This window comes from Fundulus heteroclitus, chromosome 16, assembly GCF_011125445.2.
Source record: "Fundulus heteroclitus isolate FHET01 chromosome 16, MU-UCD_Fhet_4.1, whole genome shotgun sequence".
In the NCBI taxonomy this organism is placed as follows: Eukaryota; Metazoa; Chordata; class Actinopteri; order Cyprinodontiformes; family Fundulidae; genus Fundulus; species Fundulus heteroclitus.
Window position 1 is genome coordinate 9,845,314 of NC_046376.1, and position 16,729 is coordinate 9,862,042.

The 16,729-nt window shown below is 40.6% G+C and overlaps 1 protein-coding gene across 1 annotated transcript in view; it reads right to left on the reverse strand.

Annotated features, from left to right (window-relative positions):
• Window positions 1-9,532, reverse strand: part of LOC105937471 (neurexophilin-1) — a 28,908-nt gene extending 19,376 nt beyond the window's left edge. The window contains exon 1 of the mRNA XM_012878797.3: window positions 8,884-9,532. Within this exon, the coding sequence (XP_012734251.1) occupies window positions 8,884-8,937 (54 nt within the window). The 5' untranslated portion in view covers window positions 8,938-9,532. The remainder of the gene's footprint in view (window positions 1-8,883) is intronic.
• Between the last annotated feature and the right edge of the window lie 7,197 nt (window positions 9,533-16,729).

Consider the following 16,729-nt stretch of genomic DNA (forward strand, 5'->3'; position numbering starts at 1 on the left):
TACTTACTGAATTCAGACAAAGTTAAGATGAAGCAATCTTGTGAGCCCTGCAATTTTTCTTTGCAGCAGACCTTGGAGAAAATCTCCAGCAGAAACATTTTATCTCCACCAATCAGAGTTAATGTAGCTACTCCTTATTTTTTTCACTGATTATTATTATTATTATTTGTGAGCAGAGAAAGCACCAATGTTCTAATGTTCAATAATAAAAAAATGTGCACAACTATTTCAACACAGAGGAATCAATAAAAAGAAAAGAAAGCAATAAAGGTTTTCCACATCCAGCAGTGTATGAATGTTGGTCTTATTTTGAAAGGCTCAAACTCAACTTTATTACAAGTGATGCCTGGGTGTGAAACAATAACTCTTACAGATTACATAGATTGTGAATGTTTAACAATGTTATTTTGCTTTTATGTTTTTGTGCATGTTTGGATTTTTTGGAGACTGTGAGAGTGGCAAATCTTTCAAATATTAATTATCACTGAAAGATGTGTTGCCAGTTTGGATTGTCCCCATGGTCTGTAGCTAGACAATTTTTTAAAAGAACAAGACCTTTCCAGGTTAACGAACAGTTACTTGTTCTGCTTTGTTGTTCCCCAATGTCAACATCTCAGAGAAAACAGGAAATCTTTATAAGCCAGTAAATGTCTAGTCTCAATTTCTGATGCATCCACTAATTATACAGTGAATTATACTCTCACTGAAGTATCAAAACTTCCCTCACTGTTAAGTGGAGTTTTTACTGTAGACAGATGGTTTTTTTTTGGCTCTTACGATTTTAGGATAATTGCTGCCCTATACTCTGCAATAGTTCATTGTCCGTTCAGTTACAAAATCAATGGAAGATTTCTGCAGTCGGCCAAAAGCTTGCCCTCCCAGTGGCTGTGCGCGGCACTTTAATTGAAAACCCCTGTACGTTTCCTCGGCAGGTCTGTTCTGGACATGTGCACCACGCTGACCCTGAAAATCAGTGTACCGTCACTGGCCGGCGTGCTGGTGAACACCACACTTGATGTTCATCCATGCAGAACTGACTGTTTACAGATTGTCAGAGAATTGAGAATATAAATGTGCTCTCGCTCACTGGTCTTACTGTAGCGTGATATCAAACGGCTCTAGTCCCAGCGAGATGAGGTCAGCATGTGTCTGGGAGCATCAGGAAAGCTTTGGTCCCCCCCCCCCTCCCCCCCACACCTTCCACTGACAGCCTGGTGTTCCCCCTTCAATAAACCCACATCCCTCGGTCCCAAATCGCCCTTTCTAATATTGTTGAGTTGCCAAAAGATCTGGAAACAATGAAACGTTCATTTAATATTGACTCTCTCCATAACCGTTTGAATTTTCACAGCACATTTGCAGACTTTCTGCTAATATCAGCTCCAGCAGCAGCTCTCTAAAATTGAAATGAGGATTTTCCTGTTCGTACTTATTCATCCCAGTGTGAAAGTCAAAGGCATGTTTATCCGGATCCCCTGGGAGTCCCACCTACTCATTCCACCCAAGCCTGCATGCCGGTTTTCTTTAAGCGGCTCACTGTAACTGCTCTCTCTGAGCCAACCTACGGATATCCTTCCACCGTTTTTTTTTTTTTTTCTCCAAGGGAGCAGTGCCACAATGCGTTGTAAACATTTTCTGTTTGAGGACAGCTAGCTACTCGCCTATGAAGGGCTGTCAGTGAGTTGCCTCTCTCTTTCTGCAGCTGGACGGCCGGGACCCTGAGGGAGGGTCTAACTGGGTGGTCTGCGAGGGATCAGGTGACCCTCTGGGTTCACGCATGCTGTGCTTGTGAATAAGTCGAGCTGGTTTTCCCTCCCAGGCAGGTGGTTCAACCCTCCTTATTCACTGCTTGCTCATGTTTATATATTGTTTCTGGGAGGGCTTATTGCTTGTCTGAATGAAAATGAAGGTGTAGCGTCAAGCCACAAAACCACAAAACCATCCTTGTTTAAGGATCATCAACGATAGCGGATTATCTTTGAACCTGCGTACATCCATCAAAGCATTCTTAATATAAAAGTGTGCCCTTCATGTAATTTCTTTTATTCTCTGGCTAATATGCACAATGGTTATCAAAGGTAGATATGTAAATTCACTGTGCCGGACAACAGAAAAGTTAAAATAATACAATTTATCAACTGATTATTTTGTATTATAAAAAGTTTGTGTTAAATTGTTTGAATTAGTGGCACAATGATCAGCTGATAACTATATCTGGTTTTCTTCATAGGCACTGATTCTCATTTTGACGGATTTACTTGCAAAGAACTATAACAAAAACTAAATCTGTCTAAAGAGAATTTGATTTTGGTGCCTACTTGCAGCTAAGCCTGTGACCTTTATTATGGACTTGAGGGAGTTAGGAAGAAGGGGAAAAACTTTAATGTTTTGTTTCAAGAATAAATGAAAAAAAAAGATACATTTAATTTAGAATAAAGCTCAATATGATAAAAAGTGACACAAAAAAACTCAGATATCGCCGGAGAATCCTGCTTTAAAATCTAAGTGTTTAATTTTTTCTTTTTTTAAGTATCTATGGAGCTCTCAGCTGTTTGAGGAAGGAGTTCCTGAAGCGAGGGGCAGCTGAACATAAGGCCCGATCACCCAATGTCTGTGACAAAGTAAGAGGCAGATGCAGGAGGTTGATGTTATGTGAGAGGAGGGAGCAGGTGGATGAGTGGGGGGTGTAAGTATTCAGGAGCATTGCCATGAATACACTGGTCGGTGCTGAGGACCATTTTGTAATGACTTCTTTAGGTAATAGGGAGCCAGGGAAGTTTATAGAGTTAAGAAATGCTATTGGACCTGAAGAGGTTAGGTGGCGTTTAACTGGAGAAAGACTCATCCATGTCTGTATTTCCTCCCAGCAGGTGATGAGGGCTGCAGACAGAGGGAAGCCTGAAGAAGTAGGGGTTTGTGTCTGTTCTTAAATAGAGTTAGGTGTTAAATGGGAGGAGCTCACATGTCGACTGATGACACAGCCCAGAAGAAGCAGGTATACAAAAATAAAAGAAGCAGCCAAGCGCAGACCTTTGTGGGACACCACTAGTTAGACGGGCTGTTCAGGACCTGGTATTTCCAAAGGTGACGTATTCAAATCTGTCTGGCAGGTAGGAGGAAAACCATTTCAGGGCAGTACAGTATGAATGAGGCTCTGTTTGCACAACAACAATCTATTAAAAACAGGATTATTGCTCCATGTCTGACAACACATCTACAATTCATTTTAACTACAATCTCCATGCACACAACAGTAGTAGAAATTAGGGATGGACGATAAATTAATAATGATAAATATTGATCAATAGACGTGTGGTTCAATAGAAAGAAAGGGTCAATAAAAAGTTCAATAAAAGAACAGTAAATTCTATCTTATCATGTAGGTTAATACTACAATCATTAATCCTCCCAACCAATCACAAACACAGACCCAGGAAAGCTCCGTCAGCCTTCAGATTAAAGGGTTGTGTTTGAATCCATTTATTTAAAAATTGATCATTAAGCAACAGCATAAAATGGTCAGGGCTGCACTTAAAATGTATGTTTAATTTTTTTTTTTGAGAATAATCAATATAGATCAATATGATTTCGATTTTATCAATATGCTTTTTTTCTATATCGTCCCTAGTAATTTTCCTGCCATGCTACTAGCAGTGCTATGGTCTGTGAAACTCAACAACATTGATGTGGGTATAAACACTTAAAGAAGGCGTCACCACTCAGTCATAATGTGTCAGGGTTTCCCCATAGAGGACGGTTTCTGTTTTGTCTGTTTTTTTTCTCCGACGTCAATGGAGACCGGGATGTTTTCAAAACGTTACAATCTGGAACCCGTTTTCTAATAAATGTGATCACAGGTCCGAATCATGCAGAAGAAATTAAACTAGCCATGAACACTGACTCTGTTAACATGACTTGCATGATTAAATCCAAGTGCTCAAGGGAAGCAGGAGGCCTTAAGCTGTTGCAGTCTTCCTGTAGCATGGGTCTGTTCTGACACATACAAACTCCTTCGAAGGAGTTCTGTTGAAAATTCTACAAATACATGTAATACTGATCATTAAAGAACAAAGAAAGATGTGGGTTAATTGATAGAGATTATAGTGCTGCATATAAAAATAAAGGGATTACAAAATCATCTCTAGATGATTAGATGCAACAAAGCATATGTCGCTAACCCTTTGTTTTTTACCCAAGTCAAAACAGAATGTTTTAAAGAACATCTTGTTGGTTGATGCATTTATAGGCTGAGAAATATGAAAAGTTGAGTGTTGATGCGTTATATTAAGCTTAAAAATGTTAAATATTCAGCTGATAACTGATAAGAGTCAATGAAGGTAAAATTGTCTGATTGATTTTTGCATTCCTTTCTAAAATTTAATTTCTCCTCTACTTTTTGTGATCATAATAAAGTTTTTAATGTGATGCATATTCCTCTTTCTGGATATACAGCTTCCTCACTTTAAAAGGGCAGAATTTTCTTCCTGAAAACCCTAAATTTAATTCAAATTTTAACATTATTATATTATTATTTATTCAAAAGTATTGCAAAAACTTGTACTTCTTTTGTTTTTAGCTCCTGTTTAACCTAACCTTTGTTCCCATTATTCATTGGTTTTCAACTTTTCTGTTTGACAGAGGGTTGTAGGAAAAGAAATGTTTTTTGAAAAGCTGTTTTTCTCTGTATTGACAGTCCATGTGAAATTAATATAATCCAGACTCAAGCAAATCTTGTTCATCAGCAGGTTGTATAATTTTGTGCTTAAAACTGGAGATCCTGAGCGTGAAAGTATTCACGTCTCAGTTTTGACAACTTTTACAGCTGTTTATTTCGTCAATGGAAGATCCCACATCAGCACCTTCTGATATTTATTTTAGAGTTAACTCACGTCAGAGGGTTTTCTGCCCGATAAATGTTTCATGTGCTTCCAAAGGGACAGCATGTTCAGAATGCCTGAGCGGAAATGCCACTTTCATGAGTGATTTCTTTCCCTTCCTTTTGAGCGTCTGTGTGGGACACACTGTGGACGGCGGAGGTTCATGAGCTCTGACATGCACACCGCCAGAGTGACGACAGAGAGCACCAGAGCAGCGACCCCGCGCAGGGTTGCCGTTAACGGAGACGGTTTGGTTATCTTAGGATTCGGATGATTTTTCTGCTTTGTGTGGGATGTATCTGTAAGGACAAGGTGGCTGACCCGGCGAGGTGGACAGGCTTCTGAGAAACATGAATCTGAGAGTTTGTGGCAGCTCGGGAAAGAGAGGCAAGCCTGATGTGGTCACAATCGTCGTCAGTCTCCGTCTGTTTTTTTTTTTTTTAACCTCACACGCAAATCTTCAGGTGCAGCCAGTGTGTGTATGTAGGCAGGCATGAGTATGCAAACTTGTCTTAGCTGTAATGTGTGCTTCCTGGATGTATTTGTTCCAATGTGCGCTTAGAAGTGTACAATCTCTCCGCTGTTATGAAATGTGTTCTAGCTCTATGGGTCTTTGGGTGTTTCAACATGATTCGTTAAATTGATGCAACGTCATAAATGAACCTGGAATTTTTCACTGTGAGTTCTTAACGGTTTAATGTGTTGTCCGGATGCCAGGTTACTTGCAAATACATACGAGCGAGGCATTATGAGCTTAGAATATGCATCATTGTAGAGATCCCGTCTGCAGACAGTGGGCATTCAGTTGTAGGGATGAACTTCAGAGAAACAGGCATGATGGCGTACGCCGGTCTGAACAGAAAGCAATCAGACGCTGAATAAAGCCGCTCTAGCTCTCACGGCCGCAGAGAGGCAACCTGAAGCTCCCATCCAGAACAATGTTCAGTTGAAGAGCCTCGTGCTCAGCGTGAGCATGGACAAGCAGCTGGGCATGAAGGTTATGTTCCGCCGCGGTCTGGTCTTCCTCCTGTTAACATTGTTGATTAAAACATTTTTTAAACTGGGACGCTGAATAGGAGGAAAAGTGCATTTCAAGGCAAAGGGGAGCGATCAGGAAATAATTGAAGATAGAAATGGCCTCTTGTCCCGAGCAGCAGCAGAGTTCAATGTCCTGTTTGAGGGCACTTCATTCTTCTATTGGTAGATGCCCGTTTTGTTGAAAAAGAGAGGAGCACATCTAATTAACCCCATTCATCCCGATTACATGAACTGCTCTGCACTCTGCTGTGCACGCATCCCTCAGTTACATGTGGACAAACCATTACACTCGGGAGGTTTTCTGCATGAAAGTTTGTGTTACTCTCAGCCAGGATTAGAAATCTTTCTGTTTTCAACCAAACTTTGCTTCTTCCTGCTCATCTTTACTATCTGACCAGATTATATGTTATGTCTACAAATTGGTAATTCTTTTGTATGTCATTTGCAGACTGTTAACCAGAAATATATATATATATTTTTTTTTAGAGACGCACCAATTAATGGGCCGTAGATCGTAATCAACCAATTTTTTTTCAGTGATCCACTCTGGTCACTGATCTGCAGGTCAAACAATGATTTTTCTTTCTGTTCATTAAAAGCATCGGGATTTTACCTGTACCTGTTTTCAGTTTCTTCATGTAACAACTGACAGCATGTACTCTGAAACACTTTTTAATCTTTACTCAACACTGGATAAATATTAGAGATATATGCTTTGATTAATAGACGGGAAAAATCCTGTAATTCCTTCATTGTCTGTTGGATTCGAAACTATGACCTCTAAAAAAGAACCTGCTGGATACTTTTATTTCCCTTTTCATGTCTTGTAGTCAATAGGAAGGGGAAAAAAGGCCTTAAAGGGAGCTGGAAATGTACATCTGGTAAAACCTGATAAGTGCATGTCTAGTTTTTCAAATGATTACTTAAATATGACTCCTGCATTCTGTGAATCTAATAAAAAGTGTAAAACGCATCCATGAGTTTTAAGGGAACATGTAAGATTTTAACTGGGGAAATTAAACTGAAAACTTTTCATTGTAAAAGTGAAAAAAATATCCAATCCCCTCCCACACATGCTTAGTATATGAAGTCATATTCCTGCTAAATATCCAACTATCATTACACATTTTCTAGAGATTATCGCCTTCCTATATGCACATTGGCTGTTGAGCTCAGCGATCCAAATCCAGAGAGCTTACTAAGCTTCACTGATGAAAAATAACACCAAACGCCGCCAAAAATAAACAATTCTCAAGCAGTCAATTATACAACTCAGATGGTTTGGATTATTCATAACCCTCCCTTCAAATATGGAGAATTAGCATTTGAAACACATCATTAATCATATAAACAACAAGCGGAGTGGCACCTTGTATTAATAGACGTCGTTTGCGAAAGATCCCTCGAGACCGAGCCCTGTCTGGGAATTACCACAGAAAATAATCCAAATCAGAATTTTTAATGCAGAGTGGGGTTTATGAGATTATTAAGTGCTCCTCTGCTGCATAATAAAAGAATTACTTAATATATTAATTCCTTCCTAATTTATCAACGTCAAAGATAATGAATTAGTCCAGATCTCGTGCTGAGCGATGTCATGTTCTCATTCAGATACATGGCCTGCCAAGGAGGAGTGGAAAAAGCCCAGAATCAATTTCATTATCGTTAGCCAGAGACCTAGTGGGGTTACAGCAGGCTGCAGCTCTGGAGGTCAGGAGAAGCTCTCAGAACCAAGACAACAAGTGTACAAAGCCCGTCATCTCCGCTGGGGTTGAAGGGCAGCAGGAAAAGGGGAACATTTTCCAAATTCTGAGGCAGCTGGAAGAACTTTGTCTGCAAGTAGGTAGTTCCCTTAAAACTGCTGCCTGTTGTAACTCAAAGCACAAAAAAGATCAACTGAGATTACTTCCAGATTCACAATAATACCTCAATGTGTGAATCACAAGGTCAGCAGTGAACTAAAGCGCTTCTTTATCATTTAAATATCTCTGCTTCTGTGTGCTTCTCTTGAGTCCGTTCCCTGGGCACCAGGATGACTGAGCTACAGTCAGCCCAGGGGTTTCCGAACAGAAGGATGTTTTTCAAGTTTTCTCCTGTGAATCATGAGCCGTCTTCTCATTAAAAAGCTGCTTTTGAATCCGTCTACATGAAAGACGAGTGGGTGATTTAAATTTGATTGCAGGTTATGTAAGGATGGGAGTATTTATTCAAAGTTCATCGCTTAAATTTTTTGTCTTTGAAATAATAATAAAAAAAAGTTGCAGTTTATCCCTTTCGGGTCCAGCAGTAAGAAAGTTTGGGTCATTATTCTACAATCACACTTTATGATTATGCTGCTTTTAATAAAATAAATGTGTGAAATATGATCATGTCTCCCTGCATGGAGCATGTCAGTTTACAAAGTTTGGGCAAAAATAAAAATGTCTTCTATTGTGAAATCTTAAAAACTGCACTTTTAAATACAAGTTACAATTTTTGTATTCATTTTGGGCTTTATTTGACTAATTAAAGTGCAGTTGTCGAGGAGACGACCGTAGTTTTATGCGTTGCCACATTTTTAAGTAAAAAAAAAAAGAAGTATGGAATAAATGGCTGGCTGGCAGACTGAAGCGCCAATAAAAGCGCTCGGCACCTCCTGGGAATGATCAGCGCAGCGCACCTGACTGCCCGAAGCCAAACTCAAGCCTGTTTGGTTATTAATTAGAAAAACAGGGACGACGGCAGCATTTGCAGTGTCGAACCAAATGACGAGTACTACCGTTGGATGTTTGCACACAAGAAATACTTGCATAATTCAGAGATGGCTCAAGCAAATCTGCCATAATTCAGATGAGTTGGAAAGTTTTTTCTTGATTTAAATTGAAACGGAATTGCCGCGGTGCTTTTTTTTTTTTTTTTTGCACCCTGGATGAGCAAGGTGTGTGAAAACCAAAAGTGACTTTTTTGCCCACAGCCACTGTTCTCTTACCAAAGCGGTTCCGTTGAGGAGGAGCAGGATGAAGCCGCGGTTGGGACGCATCATTCCGGCGCGTAAAACTCACAGCCTCCACTCCCCTCAAGAAATTAATTAGAATCAAAGAAAGGAAGGCAAAAAAAAAAAAAAAATCCCCGAAGAGGGTCTTTGTCCTGCTTCAGGAGGATGCTCTTCCCACGGCACCGGATCCGGATCCCGTTGGGCTGACGCACGGTCCCATATCCAAGGCACAATGAAGTGCTGCTCCCACAAACAACACAAAAGGACCTCACTCGGAGCGCCCCTGTTCTCTCTGATGTCTCTCCCGCACACACCCCCTCTCTCCAGATCCCGTGTTTGAACTCAAATTAGTTCTGTTGCGCGAAATCCATTTATTTACGGTTGGCGGTTGTCATCCATTTAAAGAAAAAAAAAAAAGAAAAAGAAAAGAAAATCATGAAGTGATCCCAGCTGAGAGTGAGGAGACTTGAGTGGGAAGTGAGCAGATCATATCTGCTCAGTGACGCTGGTAGAGATCCTGGAGGGATGGAGCTGCAGCCTCCTGCAGAAACTGAGCGATGCTGAGACTGGAAGGAGCGAACAGACGTTTTTAACAGTTTCTTTTCTCCCTCTCTCCCTGCCTGGGAGTGTGTTTGTGCATATCCCCCTCGTTATCAGATGCCTCTCCCCACTCCCTCCCCCTTGTCTCAATCACTCCCCTCCTATCCAGCATCTCAGTCTTCATCGCGTTCAGTTACCTTTTCAATCACTTACTTATTTCAGTCAATAGCGAAAGAATTTGCCCGTCTTTCTGAGGCGCTTTTCTATTCCAGTATTTTTTTTTTCTAACCCAAAGGAGCCCTCCTCAGTCATTTTCTGCCTGCTTTTCTTGTCACTGAATATTTTGTGGTTTGCAAAGGTAAAAGTAGCGTTTATGGGGCAAAAAAAAAGCACTGAGCAAAACCGTTTCATGTCAGCTCTGTGAGGTGAAAGGGGAACCTACACTTCCCTCTAATAGGTCTTTTCCACTGTACTTAGCTCCATTTGTCTTCCCTTCAATTCGGTTTCCATGTCCCTGCTGAAACAGCAACGCCACAATCATGATTCCACCACCACCATGTATCACATCGATGCCGCTGTGTCTCTGGGTGGTGTGGAGTGTCAGTTTACCACCTTTTAAAATGATCCCGGTCAGATTAGAGCAATGTGTTTGATGTGTCCCCTACATTTACTTATAGATTGGTGCTCTTCTCGCCCAGCTTGCCAGTCTAGGCTGATGGCCACGTCTTCGGTAGGTTGTTCCACTCTTTAATTTTTCGGATGATGGATTGAGAAGTGTTCTGACGTTCGAAGCGTGGGGTATTGTTTTACAAACCTAACACTTTAAACTTCATCCTTGAGGAGAAGTGTTCCTTGGTCTGCCTGATGCTGTTTGTCCAGTAATGTCCTCTATGGCTAACCTGTGAGGATTTCATAGCACAGCTGATGATAAATTACAAACTGGGTTGCGTTTGAATTGATTTAATGGTGTCAGAGTAAAGGGGGCAGAATATCCCACACGAAAGTTCTTTTTTTACTGTCAACCCCCATGTATCCTTTTCCTTCCCCTTCATAAATATATTACTACGTTATTTTGGGTTGGTCTAACAGACAAAATCTCAATAACATGACACAGTTTTGCCAGGGATAGCAATCCTCGCAGAGCTGGATTTAAAAAAAAAAATCTTCTTTTAATATGTGGTTATTCAATAGAAATCACCGCCTTGTGGTTCCCAGAGGCATTTTCTGCTTCTGAACTCTGATTGGCCCAGACACTGACACAACATACAATAATTCAACTGTTTGTCGTCTTTTCAGGCCACCCATTGATCCAGAGCTCTGCTGAAGAGGATATTGACAAACGAGTGACGGACTCAGATGGGCTGCTGGCCGCCACCTCAGCAAAGCGTGATTAATAAAGACTTTCCCCAGTAACGCATAGTTCATTAGAAATAGGTTAATGAACTGAAATGTGAGCTATTACTACGTAGACTAGCTAGCCTATCCCCCAACAGCTCCATTTCTACTTATTTAAACCCACAGATGACGTTTTTTCTGTTGTTTTTTTCTTTACTCTCACTTTTTCAGGCAGGCAGCACCCAAAGACAACCCAGTGTCCGGTTGAGGTGCAGACCGCGGGTTAATTGATCTCAGATCAGGGGTTAATTGGTTCCCCAGGCTTTGTATCAAGGGACCTGACCTCTGAGGGTGCCGGGTCAGAGCTGCAGACGGAGGCTGTGCCAATCCAGACCGACCAAGACATCAAAGGTTTAGGGAGAAAAAAAGGAGGCTTTCCTAGACTGCTGTTTTTTTAGTCCTGCATCCATGTAAACATATCCATCCACAGGTCATTAGAATGCAGGAGATGTAGAAGAAATATAGGATAAAGGTCTCTTAATCTCCACCTTTCTTTTTGTTTTGTATTTGATATTTTTCCAAATCCTAAATGTGGCGTTATATAATTTGAACCCTCCTCTTCAGCCGGTTTGGGTATGGGGGAGCTCTTTGGGAGAGGAAACAGCCACCTATAAAGGGAGAGCCGCTCCCAGATCCACAATCAGAGGAAACAGCAAACATAGTAAAACTCCTTTTAAAACAGAGCACGTTCATTTATACACACACACACTTTTACTCCGGCACATAATTATAGGGCAATAAGTCAGACTGCGTGCTCTCTGGGGATGAACCAGACAAGAGACTACTATTTTTCACTCTGCTTAAAAAAAAGAAATACATATATCAAAAGAGAAAGCATCGAGGATGCTAAGATACCCTTCATTTGACACCTAGGATCGACTTATCTTAATGTGGTTTCACAGATGACTCACATCAGCGTGACAAACAGGAAATTCATGTTTGTGTATTTCCTTTTTACGCCACGATCCTGCCAAAGCACAACAATTGTGCTCAATCATTGCATTGCTTGACACGTAATCCTATTTCACAGTGTAATTCTGTTTGAATGAGGGGCTGCAGGCAACAGACAGCTTGGTGAAATGACAGCGACCGGGTTTACTCTGTTGATAGATGGGTGTTCGCTGCCCTCTAGCGTCGCAACGGAAGCAAAGAAGCCGGCAAAGTTTAGAATCAGTAATAAAATCAGTAATAGTAATAGTAATATCACCAATCAGAAAGTCATGTCAATTTAAAAACATTACCCTCCACACTTTATGGCACCCTGGGCAAAGATCTGTAGGGAGCTTAGAAATAACTTCCTGTTTAATGCTAAAGCACAATTTCACTATTTATATATAATAAGAAAATCCAGCTTTTAATTCAGGTACAATTTCTGATTGGGTAAAATACTATGAAGGTAATCTTGTTCCAATAAGATTTGTGCATTGTAAGATTACCTTCATAAAATACTCACAACAAGTAATATTTATTTTGTAATAAATCATTGTTACCACTGTAGCTTATAACACAGTTTATACAAATCTCTCCCTGCCAAAAATGACAGCACTTAGAGGCCACAGATTTTATTTCAATTTATTGCAATTTGAAAAAGTTAATGATTTCATTCACAGTAACAAGGCTTCTTCTGATTTCTTCTAATCTTCCCCCTTTGTTTTACATCAGCCCCGCCTGGATTGTTTGTTCACGGAAAAGCTCCGATTTAGTTTCATCCGACTGAAGCGGCTCCAGTTAAATTCCGAGTACTGCTTTGTAAACTCCATGTTTCTGTGTGTGATCATAGGACAGAAAATACTTCCAAACATCTGGCTGTCATGTAGATGGCATCCAGCGGGCGTCAGTGGGGACTTGGCGATCACCCATGCTTTAGCTGCCGTTCTCTAGCAGCGAGATTTGTATTATTCAAAAAAAAAATTTACCTCCTCTATCATCCTGTGAACTGTGTGGGATGGTCAGGGTAAAGTTGGGTCCTCATCAACCCTTGTTCATCACAGTTGCAATTGTTTTTATATTTTAAATCACAGAAATGACTGGGCATGCTGGTACAGTCTCTTATCAATATATTTACGTCCCTTACTAACATAACCTGGAATTAAAACAGGTTGAGAGTTTGGACTATTTAATTGACAGAACATGCATCCAACGTTTAAGGTGTGTTATTTTCTTTTATGTGAAGCAAACAACAAATAGGAGAAACTAGCAGAAAAAAATAACTGTTCACCCAGACATATCCTCCAGGATCTGCTGTGGAGCTCTGCAGCTCTGCAGGGTGACCTTTGGTCTCTGTGCCGCCCTCTGATTAGTGCCCTCCTGGTCCGGTCTGTGAGTTCTGCTGGGCGGTCCTCTCTTGGCAGGTTTATTGTGGTACCATGTGCTTTCCATTTGAAGACGATGGATCTAACGGTGCTCTGGGGAACATGAAAGATCTGGATATCTTTTGATAACCCCACCCTGACAACTTTGTCCCTGACTTGTTTGGAGAGCGTCTTGGTCTTCATGGTGTGATGCCTCTTGCTTAGTGGTGCTGCAGCCTCTGTAGCCTTTCAGAAAACATGTGTCTATACTGACGCTTGGATTACACACAAGTGGACTTCAATTTACGGATTAGGTGACATTTAAAGGTAACCGGTTGCACCAGGACTTTTTAGGGGCTTCGTAGCAAACGGGTGTGTAGACATGTACAGATTTTTATTTTTTTTTATATATTTTTGCTTGTATGTATCACATTTCTCTTTACCAACTTTGACTATTTTCTGCAGCTCCATCACATAACAGTTCCAGAAAGTCTGGTGGATGTCTTTTCTTCACTCCTGCCGCAGCTACTCCATCCAAATCAGCAGCAGCGGTCCATACATTCTGTTGAGGTATCCTCTGGCTTTCCATGTTGTATCCCGAGCTCTTCTGAGGGTTTCACAGGTGTTGATGCTGCTCTCCAGGGCTCCCCTGTCTCCCTCGTGGGTTCCATTGGTTCCACCGCCGCTCTCCAGGTTTCCTTAGAGAGGGTTCAGCAGTTGCATTGCCGTTCTCTAAGGGCACCCTGGAGACTGCAGTGTTCAGCGGGCCAGAACTCTTCCCTGGGCTCTTCCATGCCTTCCTGACAAGGTTCTTCGTAGGTTCTCGTAATCTCCTGACATCCTGACAAGGTTCTGCAGCGCTTAGCCCTTAGCCCTTGGTAAGATCGTCTCTGTGTATCCCTGCGATCCTTCTGGCGCAACTGCTTCACACGATCACCCAACATTTCATCTTGCATTTAATATCATTATCCACTCGTTCCTCACTGCCCATGTTCATCGGTTCACATTGGGCCCTGCTGAATCCTTCCCTCACCATGACCGTTACTTATCCGTTATACTGCCTGTTTTTTTGTTGTTTTTTTTTGTCTGCGCTCCTGTTCTCCTCAGGCCTTTCTGTAAGTTTTACCTTTTGTTATTATCAAATTCTCTTACTCATCATGCTGCTCTCAGGTTGCTGTCTCTACTTTGGTCCTGCAAACAACCCACACATCATAACATAAACTTAAAGGAGCTACAAGTAAAATATTTACTGTAAAGTCAACCTAAATGATTCTCATTTGTCACCTGGGATGGAAGAAACATTCCTAGCATTTAAACATTTAACTTCTTCATATTCAATAATTGATATTTTGTTTTATGTTTTAACAATTTATCCTTGGCTTCCCGATGTTCCAATGCTTTAGAGTGTCTTCAGTGTTTGATGCCAGCATTGGCCACTCAGATTGTTTGGCTATTAGTTTTGATTTGGTCTGTTTTCATTAAATCTCCACTCCACTCCTACGGTTTGGGTTGGAGAAAAAAAAAAAGAACTCAATCCTGTTCTCAGCGGTTTTAGCCTCTAGGGGGCACTACAGCTGCATCAGAGCACGTTTCAAACCGACTGAAAAACAGTTTCTTTGGAGAGACACCGCCACCCTGAAGTCCCACAAGCAACAATCCATCAACATAATGTACAACACGCGTTATAGACTCTCACTGACACTGATGCTGCTGTCTATTCAGTTTTAATACTTGTTTTTTTTACTACTACTAATGTCTGTTTGCATTTACATCTTTTATATTTTATTTATATTTGCAGTATCTTTTATATTTAGTTGATGCATTATTTCTGTGTATAATTTGTATCTGCACCAAACAAGCGAAGCTCTCCTATCTCATTATATACTGTATATTGACAACAAAGGGTAATGTCGTCTATTCTAATTGTTCGTTTTTCAAATGTTAACAAGGTCCAAACAATGATGGTTAGTTGAGAGAGTCTCCAAAACTGCACCCTGCAGATCATGGAGATATTTTAGCACAATCTTCCCAGCTACAATGTTTATGAATGGTTTGAAGAGCACAACACGCTTGAAGCATTGACTTACTGTCCTAATACTCTACATTTCCATCCAATTGAGCATTTGTGGGATGTGCTGGACAAACAAGTCCAATTTATTGAGGTTCCACCACGTATTTTACAGGGCCTAAAGGATCTTGGTGCCATATACCACAGCACACCTGTTGTGATCCATCCCTTGACAGGTCAGGGCTGTTTTGGATGCAAAAGCAGGACCTGATTACCTGATTGGCGTTCACAAAAAAAAAAAAAAAAAAAAAAAAAAAACTAAGACATACAGAAATATTTCATAAAATATATTATTATACCACATTAAATAAATTACGTTGCTTTTGTTTTTCGCTGTCAATTTATCAGATTTGAGATTTTTAAATAGTAATTTACGTAAGATGTCTGTTGAACCTCGAGATGTAAATAAATCTAGGTGGGATTTTGAGCCAAGCAGGCCCATCCGCCACTGAGGGGCGCTGTAACCAAACTTAACTCAGAGCCATTAAATCATTATGGTTTTATAGATTTCAGCATCAGACATAATGTCTTACAGTTTAGTTTACACGGATGCATTTTAATAACTGCAAACAAAATCTTTGTTGTTGTACAAACCTTAGCAGGCAATCATTAACATTTGGGTCAAGGATTTTTGGTTTGCGGTTTGCAAATACTAAACTTAAAACCTGCAAATATTTGGATCTGTCAGTTTAACCATTTATAGTCAGCAATGCCGAAATAAATGCAGGAGCAGTAAGAAAAAAAATATATTTTTTTTACCTCCTCTTTCTTAGCTTTTTTCCACAACACTTTCATCCACAGCCTTGAACTTGAAGCTGCAGAGATAAAAATATATGAGGCACTTCAAGCTAACAATAGACTGATTGATCCCCACGTGCTGCTCAGTGGCAGGTCCGGGAAGTCACCGTGTCCCCCTGCTAATCGATGACTTTCTGGAGAAGAGGAGAGAAAGGCGATAAGAAAAAAAGCTGGAATAAAGTTCATGGGATCACAGATGTCAGTAGTACAAAATATGGTACCTGTGGATAAAGGAGAGATTTACAATTTGGATTGAAGGAAGAAAGATGAATCTCCATCCTTTGGGAAGTCTGTAAATCCATGATCCAGTAATCCCACACACATCTTGCTTTTCATTGGCTTGCATTTCCTTATTTTTCTTTTGAAAAAGTTGTGTTTAACATTGAGCGTTCTCCAAAATCCCCTCTTTTTTTTAGCTCTCAAAGAATTCAGTTTTGTATTTGAAAGGTTGCATGTGTTTTTAATTCCCTCAAATGTACACGAAAAAAACAGCAAGATATATGTTGTCCCTCCATCTTCATCTGCAGATGTAAATTTTAAATATGCCACAGAAGGTTAAATAAGTTAAAGAAAGGAAGTGCAACACATATTATAATTTTGCTACTTTTTTCCTGCCCCATTAACTAAATGTGGATCACTTCCAGACCGGACAGGGACAGTCAGACACACAGGCCTGCTTCAGCAACGTGTATCTCCAAATCATTTTAGCCACGCTGGTGATGTGGCTGCAGGGAAGGCTTGTTGGCCC